At 45.0% G+C, this 10,832-nt stretch overlaps 3 protein-coding genes across 3 annotated transcripts; all 3 read right to left on the reverse strand.

Moving 5' to 3' along the window:
* Positions 1-222: 222 nt before the first annotated feature.
* On the reverse strand, positions 223-873 carry LOC104414671. Its single transcript, XM_010025832.3, has one exon. It carries the CDS (start codon positions 815-817, stop codon positions 488-490), a length of 330 nt encoding a protein of 109 aa, XP_010024134.1. The 5' UTR covers positions 818-873; the 3' UTR covers positions 223-487.
* Positions 874-1,301: 428 nt separating this feature from the next.
* Positions 1,302-5,291, reverse strand: LOC104445445 (putative pentatricopeptide repeat-containing protein At3g13770, mitochondrial). Its single transcript, XM_010059360.3, is given in 3 exon segments — positions 1,302-3,624; positions 3,626-3,882; positions 3,964-5,291. Coding segments are annotated over 3 exon segments (1,944 nt in total). The 5' UTR covers positions 4,463-5,291; the 3' UTR covers positions 1,302-2,436.
* A 137-nt stretch (positions 5,292-5,428) lies between these two features.
* On the reverse strand, positions 5,429-10,627 carry LOC104445453 (transcription factor bHLH48). The gene is given in 8 exon segments (XM_010059368.3): positions 5,429-5,848; positions 6,189-6,396; positions 7,053-7,121; positions 7,733-7,801; positions 9,373-9,438; positions 9,556-9,675; positions 9,824-10,200; positions 10,203-10,627. Coding segments are annotated over 8 exon segments (1,047 nt in total). The 5' UTR covers positions 10,291-10,627; the 3' UTR covers positions 5,429-5,798.
* Positions 10,628-10,832: the final 205 nt, after the last annotated feature.

The raw sequence follows: 10,832 nt of genomic DNA on the forward strand, positions 1-10,832 counted from the left end.
TTGCTGACAATGCTAGTTACAAGACCATCCCTGAAACTCCAACTCAAAGCTGCTAGATCCTTAACAGCTATGTGGCACACAAGAACACCAAAAGAATTCATCTCCGAGCGCACTTCCGGATTGAAACAAAGCCACATTGCCATCCCTAGAATTTCGACAAACTGCAACGGACGGAATCGTTTTCTAACGCCTAATTGTAACATTAACGTGCGAAAACCAAAATAGTCAAAAAGCATAATCAATTAAAAGCATTATAGATTTCCAGCTCAATTCGCAGCACCGATCACTGCAGAAGTCAGATTTTTCGAACATCAAATAGATGATTATTGAGCTAACACCATATCAACATTCGACGCGGAGGCCAAGTCAAACACCGTCGAACCTCAGTTCCCCCCAGCAAGGAAAAAGAAAAAAGAAAGGAAGAAAGGAAGAAGAGCTCAAAACTCAACTCGAACTTACTCCAAATTTCACCCCCCACAAACCCTAATCAGTCAGATTCGCTCATCTGTTGCTGCTCCATCTGCAGCCGCTCGAGGGCCTTCTGGTGGGCCCAGGTCTCGATGGTGAGATCGGGCTTCGCGTTGAGCCCCACGCCCAGGATCACGATCGTCAGGAAGCTGGTGACGTAGCAGGGGAGCTCCCAGTCCTCCCACTTGCGGGCTTGGCCGGGCGGCGGCGGGGGCCGGTTGAAGAGGTATCCCTTGGGGCGCTCCTCGTGGCCCGGCGTCGCCCACCGGCTGGGCCCGGACGAGGACGAGAAGAGCCGGCGGCGGAGGGCGGCGGCCGCCGTCGTCAAGGGTTTCGCTGCCCTCGGCATGATTTCGCGAGCGGAGAGAGAGAAAGAGAGAGAGTGGAGCGATTGGGGAGACTCCTGAAGTAGGCCTGTCTTTGGCGGATCTGGCGATCGACCTCCGTGCTTGAAAACGCTGTCGTTTTGCCAGATGAGGAAGCGACGTCGTTAAGGCTAATGGTTTTTTTTTTTTTTTAAATATCTTTTCTCGACTAATTCTTTGTTTTTTTACTTGCCAAGTCAATTGGAGCCATTTAGCATGATGAATTTTGGACTAGGACCACATTAGTTGCTTCAAATAATAATGAAAGACGAACGTTACCGTTTATACTTGTTTTCTAGATTAAAGCTCTCACCCATTTGTTCACACTTTAAAAAAAACTATTGAAAACATTATAACTACTCCACTAGATTTAATATATTTATGAACAACTAATATGTGTACTTAGTGTAAAAGTGAAATGTATGAGCTACAAGATTTAGATTAAGTGAAAAATTTAAAATACGTCTAGTCCATGGCAATCAGATCAAATAATTGTTTTACGAGCCTAAAGCTAGTTTGATGCTTACAAAACATCTCTTATTCTTTTGATGAGTAATATAATACATGCACTTATCATTCACAAATACAGAGCATTAGAGAAGAGATGGAAGTACATTATCCATACCACTGGCCAAGAAACGACACTACTTTAATTAACAAAAGGCTTGTGCTATACTCTAGAGGAGAAAATATGTCCGCTTTGCAGGATCGTGCTTTTCCGGGGCACTTCGACCAAAGATGTCCGAGCTTCCTCGTTATCGAGATTTTGACACATCGACAGTCGGTACAGCTTGGTCATCTCTGCTCCATTCACGCAGCCACATGCTTGACACAAACACTGGATCAAACCATGTCAAGAATGGTAAAGCCGAATGTGGCTGGTGTAGACAAGTTCATTTATTACCTCCTGGGACGAATCTGCAGCTACAATTGGATCAACTGACCAGGAGAAATTCAGTTTCATCAAAACTCTAAAGCTCTAGTGCCTGAAATCAGACCTATACAGCATCATATCCTAGCCATTCTCTATATCCTATCTTAGTCGTACACTCAGTCTCACTAATCAATTACCATTTTACTCTACTCGAGTCAGAATCTTTCGAGTTACCCAAAGTCAAATGAATCCTAATTTAAGTTCTCGTTTCAAAAGAGGATTGAGTCAATGATCCGACTATCTTTAGGTTACTCTGCGCCTCGGAGTGAGGCAACTGAAGTGCTGTCGTTGATACAGACAAGCAAACCCCATCTCTGAACTCACAACACCCGATCTTCTCATACCAACACTTTGAGATAGGTTTTCCAGAACTCTGTTCGCTGCACGTAAAAAAGGGGGCGTGAATCATACTCCATCCCACTAACTGAGGTTAACATATGTCATCTCAGAGAGCAGCAAAACCTGCATGATATTGGATTTTCTTTTTTCTGAGCAACAGCGCCTCGGTATTTTCCTGATCTGTCATGGATTTTACAACTTGCTCCCCCTGGACAACCTGACATCTACAATAATTCAATTATCTCTTCTCGCCCAAAATTGTCATATAACCTCATCGGGGTGTATCTTCAAAGCATCAAATAAGGCCTTACTCGTGAACCATAATAAAAATCACCAGTAGTCTCCACAAGTACAGATGCCATTGACAATATGGTGGAAGCGATTTTTGTCCCTCAAAGAAATTTCCCTTGCATAGAGTTTCGAGACAAATTTGGCAAAGTTATGGCAGTCAACACAAATCCGCAGGTTCTTTATCACCCGGACTGGAACTCCTTCTGCACTACCCATCAATCCAAAGGCCAAGGCCAGCTTTTCACTGTGACCAAGAAGTATCTTCTCCTTCTGTTCATCGTCCACATCATGAAAAGCACAACTCAAGTCAGGAACATAACCTAATGCTTTTATCTTGAGCGCTAAATCCTTCACCTTCTCAAAAACCTCCCCCCTTCTTGGGTGAAGACGATCACTGGCATGAAAAGTGTGGAGCACCTGGTCAAGCTCCACCCAGCTCCTTCCCGGCTCCTTTATCACTGCCTTCTCCTTCATCAAATGCCTCACATTTCTTACATCTTCCCACCTCCCAGCTGTAGCATATAAATTAGAAAGAATCACATAATTCCCAGCATTTTCAGGCTCAAGTTCAAGAAGCTTATGGCCGACAAGTTCACCAATGTCAACATTAGAGTGAACCCTACAAGCACCTAAAAGTGAACCCCAAATAGCAGGAGTCGGCTCAAAAGGCATCCGTTGTATATGTTCAAAAGCCTCTTGCAGCTGACCAGCACGCCCAAGCATGTCAATTACACACCCGTAATGCCCCATCTCTGGTTGAACTCCATGTTCCCCATTTATAATCTCATGGAAAAGCTGTAGCCCTCTTTCTTCCAATCCCCCATGGCTGCAGCCAGATAAAACAGCCAAGAGTGTAACGCTATCAGGCGCAACCTTTTTTTCTTTTCTCATGAGTTCGAAAAGCTCAACGACCTGTCTCCCGATTCCATGTTTGCTGTAACCCATGAGCATAGCATTCCACGAGATGACAGTTCTCTCGGACATGCTATCGAAAACTCGTCTTGCGTAGGTAACACTTCCACATTTTGAGTACATGTCTATGAGAGAATTCTGCAGAACAACATAAAAGGGGACTTCACGCCTAAGGACATGACCATGGACCTGCCTGCCATGATTCAATGCAGCAAGCCCAGACAAAGCAGTCAAGACACTTGCATAAGTAACATAATTCGAATCCATCCCCTCTCTCTGCAACCTACTAAATAATTCTATGGCCTCTTCATCCAATACCTAACTGAGCATAACCTGAGATTATAGCAGTACAAGAAACAACATCCCTTTCGGGCAAGCACTCAAACACTTCTCGTGCTTCATGGATTTTGCCAGCCTTGGCGTACATGTCAAGGAGTGAGCTCCCGACAAATATTTGGGATTCATAATTATTCTTAATGACTAAAGAGTGGACTTGCCTTCCCAACTGAAAACCCGACGCCCCCGTGCATGTAGCAAGAATCGTGGCGAACGTAAACTCATTTGGCTCTGTCTCTGCAAAATGTTAGTTAGCATCACCAAGAAGTAAACAAGAACCCACGGTAAACAAGCACTGCTCACTCTCATGCAGAATACCTGATCTCAACATCTGCTGGAAAAGATCCAGAGCTTCAGAGGCATACCCTTTCTGGGAATAAGCCGAAATCATGGCCGTCCAAGAGACCACATTTCGGAGCGGCATTTCGTCGAGCACCCGGCGCGCGTCACCCAATAGCCCATTCTTGGTGTAGAAAACCATAAGCCGAGTCCAGAGATAAACTGGCGGGAGATAGCACGTCTTGATCATGTGGGCATGGACTCTTTGGCCTTCTCTCAACGCCCTCTTCTCCACGCACTCGTCCAAGAGCGCGACGTATCCTGCAAACACCATTTCAGGGCCTCGAATGGCCATCTCCAGCAACGCCTCCCTCAAACAACCGTCGGAACGTAAAGCATTCGACTTTGAGGGATTTTGAAGGACGGAGGAGCGCGCCGTTTGGCGGGCAAGTGCATTGGACAAGAAGCGAGAGAGCTGCATGGGTTGATGGGTACGAAGCGTCGCCTTTGTCAGCGTCTCTTTAAGTTGATTCCGCATTCTCAGCGACCCTTAAGTCCTTGGAGCCAAAGACTACTGCTGAAGCATCCATAACCTCGGACGTCGAGGAAAGCTTCATTCTAGTTGGAAGATGTCACCTCGGACGTTGTAGGGGCTAGAAGTTTAACTTACTCTTGATATCGTCTTTGGGGTCCAAGAAATAGAAAAAGTATTTTCGAGATGGCGCTGTTTAGGAGGAGCGTTAAAGTGGTTTATTGGAGAATTGCCTAATCATAATAGGCAAAGGTAGTCGAATCATATGGAGTGGCAAATGGCAATAACATACCGACCCATGCATGGGATGGGATTTGTAAGTACCGTCGATCTGATCTTTCCAAAGAAGGGACCGCGACTCGTGAATTCTCGAACACCTTTCGCTAGGGAGAAAAACTCCATCCTCTATGAAACTCAAGGCATTAGAAAATAGATGAAACGTTCTAAAAGAGGTCAAAGAGCATGCATAGTGGTAATTTTGACCGGCACCCTACCCAGCAAGAACAGTTTACCACTCTCCAGACCCATTATCGTTTGCACCATCAAAGCAAGAAAGCAAAACTCTAGGCACTCATTCCTACAGTGAAGTGTACCATCCAGCCACTGGCTTTTTGGGTCTGCTCGAGGGATTACTGACTGATTATCTCGTTCAAGATTCAATTAGAGGCACAGGCATCGACCAAGAAGACGACAAATAAGCCGTGCAATTATCTAGCACTAGCAGAATTTCTCTCCTCTCTTCTTTTCTTCTGTACTACTTAGTGAAAAGGGATGCTAAGAGCTTCCATTCCCTCCACTCTGATGCCATGAAGGAATGTCTCGGAGCAAAGTCACGGAAAGCCACCATACATCTTCGACAGCCACAAACGGCTTTCAAACTTGGAAGAAACTGCTCACACTCACAACAAATTGGTGGGACTCAACAAAGCCTCCACACCACGAAATGATATCCGCAAGCACAACAGAAACACATAGGCAAATATGCATCGCGGCACAGAGTTTTACTTCCATAGTAGTTTGGAGTTTTGTCATTGTACAATGTGGATGAGTCTTCCCTTCTCACGAAGGGCTGACTTACTCATCCTCAGAGTTAGTGAATGATATAAGTACAGATATGCAGATTACATATGGAAATTTCTACTCCAATTTTGGGAGAAATATGGGTTTCCTTCCGCTGCTAATTATAAGAATTCATAGGACCAAAATTAGAAGAAGACTTGCGGTAGAAGCATGGAAACCCAGGTTAAATGGAATCTGATGCCTCCTAGTTCCTGCTAGAGTGGTAATCTTATATCTTGCTAATATATACACTAATTACTAAGACTAGACTACGAGTAGACCCTCAATCCACCTTCATAGCTCCATTTTCGGTTGCTCTAGAGTGCAAGGACACTGCAAAGGAGAGATGAAAAGGGACTTAGTTAGACAATTTGGGTTTCATGCAGGCATAGAAGAGATAAATATGATTCATTCGGTAATAACATGTATAGGACCAAATTTGAAAGGCACTTGGTTAAAGTTTCTCACAAACTACAACAAGAACTTCCAGCTTTCTGTTAATTTGCTCATAGCTGAACTGTATGACTCCCCAGCTATCTAAGCAATATTCAAAATCTGGGAAAAAGAAATGCGCACCCCCATGTTTATTTTCCATATTTATGAATTTTAGATGGCAAAATTTTAAGGTGGGAAACATGTTGCTTGGATCAAAGAAAGGGGCAACAGACACTACCTGAATTTGCCGGAGAATCATAACTCAATAGAGAATTTTCTGGGGTGATAAAGTTATGATTGTCTTGTTCCCTTCCCCAAACTGGCTGTGGAAGTGAACTAAACTGCCATTGCTGATGGTACGGCTGTCTGCTTTCATTAACCTGAACTTCAGGCCACATGAACGGCATAACCATGCTGGGGAAATTACTGTCTACCAGAGACATGTTCTGCAAGTGCAAATAAGCAAAAACACATCAAATTTATAAAGAAGTGAGCAATAAATGGCATAAAATGATGAGATTGATTGAAAAAAGGACTAATTGTTGTATGTGTCAGATCAAAAAAGGAATTCCTTCTCAATGAAACTTGTACAAGATTCAAATTGTACCACAACCTTATCAAAGAGGACAATTCAAACTCTTTGCGGTACGTTTTTGTGTTCTAGAGCTCTAGAAATGTCAGTGGGAATGAGCACTCTTCTGACGGTGCAAGAGTCCGGGTAATAACTGGTTTATACATGTTGAATGTCAAGGCTCAAACAAAAAAGAATATTACTGAAGTGAAAAGGCAACCGAGAGAGGCGTGCACATTGATGGTTTTTATTTTTGGGTACCAGCTGCAATCACGTGCAGATAAAGTACGTGACCCAGATTTACTCTTACCTTTTATTTGATATTTCAAGAGAACTTCAGATGTAACAATCAACGTTGTACTATTACAAGAACCAGTATGTTTCTACCAAAGCCCCGGCATCATCTAACACAGAACATTCTGCTGCAGCTGATACAAAAGATTCGAGGATAACCCCCAGGAGGAAACACCTTGACATCTCTCTCTCTCTTCCAAGAGAGTGCGGAATAAAATATAAGAAAATTATACGTACTTCTGCAAAATTGTTATCCATGTTGAAATCGACCCTTGGGTTAGCTGCCGCAAGTCTCATTGACAGAAGCTGAAATACCAAAACACGCCATTATAAAGTACACTGCTAATCATGATCTTTAAAATTTTGGAAAGTACAATCAACAATGCACACACTTTGTCGGAGGCTTATGAAGCTCCATATGCCACAGCACCTTATTGCTTTCTCAATTTACATGGACAAGAATGAAGGAAAAACATCATTCAACTCGTGATCTTACAAGTGGAAGAAGAAAATATTACTCAGGCATGCCTTCCGATATCTTTACAGAACAGAAATGGAAAACCCCATACACCCTTAATTTGAAATTGAAAGCAATTGGCAAACCAACATGATCAATATACACCATCAACTATGACTAAAGGGACTCAATGTAGGCACAAGCATCAAGATCTTAAACCTCAAAATGTTAGGTGAACACTGTACCCAAATGTGAAGAAGAATCAGATAATAGGCGTAGAGCCCATTAATTTGACAGCTTCTTCAAAGAATTGTCCCTAGAGCTCAAGAGTGAGAACTCCATTATTTTCTGGCGATTTATAAGAGCTAGACTTCAACAAGCCTAAGCTTTTCATATAGCACTATTAACAAACAAACCAATCAGAAGGAACTTTGCTATTTCAAGGGTGAGTATCAATTACCTCAACTTGGCGTTGTAAAGATTGCACATGATTAATGATTTCATCCAACACCGAAGCTGTACCAGATATCTGCATAAGCAAATTATCTTTGCATCACTTTCGCTACCCTAAAATTAAAACTTTCATCTGCATTCGAATTTTATAAGAATAGAATAACAGTATTCACTGCTGCCAGCACAATTTACACGAGTCGCCAGAAACTTTCCAGAAACTCTCACTGTATAGTTTCAAGGTACTTTGGTGTAAAGCTAATCGCAAGGCCTAAGACGACCCAAAAAGGCATTCGAGTGAAAGAAATCTTCCAAACTCACCACAATATGTTGCACTTACCTAAAGAAGGTTGGAATGAATATAATCCTTATATCTCATCCACAAGACCAAAAATAACTAAGATGAAACAAAAGGCGGAATTTACTGGACATTTGTCAGGCCATCATAACAGAAGGTTCAGCCCCTAGAATTGGAAATCCACTATCTACTTGAGAAGAGTCACCCAGGTATCCCAAAATCCCAGGCAGTACACTTGATAAGGATATCAATTACCAGATATTTTCAATACAATATAACTCCTTCGCAGGATATAAAGTGCAAAGAAATTGTTGATGGATCATCCACGAGTGAGAAAAAATAAAGACACTGCAAGCATATTTATTCTTGAAAGGTTGTACCAATTAAAGGCACCATGCTTCCTTCAGAATGTTGTTAAGCTTCGTCTATACACCGAGTACCAAGTAAAGCTACCTAAGAAAGATGCCCTCCTTATTAAATAAACACATTTTACAAAGACATAACCAGAACATCCAACCGTCCTAAACAAATAGCAATAGCCATCTTCTTCAAATACGTAGCTCGGCTAAAATCTAGCTTCAGTTTTGTTAAACCGATATCAACTCGCATTGCATCCCGCGAAAATATCTCATGGAGGCACTCTTTAGAAAGAGGAACGAGGAGGTGGGGGCGGCAAATGAATCTTTTACGTGACATCACATCGTCTCTCGTAGCTGTTGGTTGGCAAGTTTTGTTTGGGCATTCCGAAAAGGAAATATTCCTTGTCCCTTAAAAAAGAAAAATTTGTTATTCTTGTCTTAAGGGGGGGGGCCTCTCACAGACATCTACCTAGTCCTCCACTCCCAACAAAGACAAGTGTCAAAGACCCACCAATCCATCCCCGTCCCCACTCCCAAGGTAAATATCGCCATCCCCCGACACGAAGATAATGCGATGCGGTTGTATTGCATCGCGAACATGAAATTTCCCCAGCAAAATGCCCAAAAGCCTCAACGCCCAGCCAAGACCCAAAATTCCTTTCGGGGGGGTTTTTGACGTAATTGCCCTGAAAAGGGACTCCTAACCTACCCAACGAAAGGGCAACGGAACAACCCCCGCGGGGGGGGCGAAATTACGGAACTGCCAACGGGGACTTTGACACTTCGGAATGCCCTTTTTTCCCCCCTCAGTACAAAAGCCACATCCCCCCACACATCGTGGTTAAAAAGGTGAAAATGACACCCGGGCAAATTATTAAAACCCGCATAATTGCACTTTTCAGAGACAATTAAGACTGACATATATAAGCCACCCCCACTAATCACGACCACTGAATCTAAAATCACATCACGGTGAAGGAAGGAAACGCTGACCTTGCTGCAGCCCGGGACGAGCTCCTGCAGCAGCTTCATCCGAGCATTTATTTTCTCTCTTCTCGCCTGCAATGTCCCGAGCGGAAAAACTTCAGACAAGATCGCTGCGGTCTTGTCGGTAAAAGGGGCGATCGAAACGTACGGAAAAAACGCACGAATTAAGTTAAGGAAAAGAGACGATACCCTCTCTGCTAAGCTATGGCTATCGGTGGCTTGACCGCGACGAGCTCGGACGTGCACGTAAGGAAGCTCCTCCGCATCTTCCGAGCTCTCGTTCTTGCTCTTTTTCGCCGACGCTTTCGCCTGAAACTCGAAATTCGTCCACGTGAATTGGAATTAAAAAGAAGAGAAAACACCCCGAATTCGCCGGAGGCGTAACGAGGAATCGTGCCGGAAAGTGTTGATTTTGTTGGGGAACTTTTTTTTTTTTTTTTTCTCTTCTTCTTCTTACCTTCTTCTCTCGGTCTTTCCTCTTCGTCGGCCTCTGCCCCTTGTTCTCCACCGTCGGATCGGACACCAGCGGCTGCGGCGACGAGTTGGGGTTCGAGTCCGATTCCGTCAACGGCTCGCTCTTCACCTTCTGCGAGCTCGTCTCCACGGAGTCGTTCTTCTCTCCGAATAAGGCGGGGTACCTCGCCGCGAGGTCGGAACCCACGGCCAAAGCGAAGCCGCCCCGCCGTCGCCGCCGAGGCGGCGCAAGGGCGGCCCCGCGGGGCCGCCGGGGACGACGACGCCAGGGAATGGGCGCCTCCGGCGAGTGGAGGAGCTCGATGGCTCGGGTCCGGGGGAGCTCGAGGAGGGCCGTGAAGGAACTGGTGCTCTCCGGGGGGGAGCCATCAGGCTTCGGATTTCCTCGGTGAGGACCGACTCCAGCGCGGCGTCGGTGGATCCGGCTAGGGTTAGAGATGACGGCTCCATCGGGAATCGGCTCGGGAGCTGATCGAATCGAGCCGGACCCAAGTCAGCTTCCAAGCGGGAATGCGGGCCGGGACCCACGCCGAATCGATCGAAAATAGGGGAAGGCTCCGCGCGAGCGAATTCGCGGAGGCCGACGCGAGATGGAGGGGCCCGGAGAACTCGGCGGGAAGTAGAGAGCGGCTAAAGCAGGAGGCGGAGCCGGAGGGGGGCGGGGAATGCCGGCGGCCGGCGGCGGCGGCGGTGCTGCAATGGCGGTCAATGGGGGTGTGTTTCTCTCGTTGGTGGCCGTGTATTCTCTGTTTGGGAGAAAGCGAGATTACTGCACGGCCATTTGGAGTGTGGAAGGTAACGTTGCTGCTTCGGCCTTTTTGTAGGAGCAGCGGGCTAGTGAGAGAGAGAGAAAGAGTGGGAGGGAGATTGGATGGTCGCTTTTTGCTTTTCTTTTCTTTTTTTAATTCACGGTAAAGCAGTCGAAAGTCAATTCTTCTTCTTTTTCTTTTTTTTTACCGTCAAATATGTGTTGAATTTATGGACCGTGTGAA

Source organism: Eucalyptus grandis, chromosome 1, assembly GCF_016545825.1.
Source record: "Eucalyptus grandis isolate ANBG69807.140 chromosome 1, ASM1654582v1, whole genome shotgun sequence".
Taxonomy (NCBI): domain Eukaryota; kingdom Viridiplantae; phylum Streptophyta; class Magnoliopsida; order Myrtales; family Myrtaceae; genus Eucalyptus; species Eucalyptus grandis.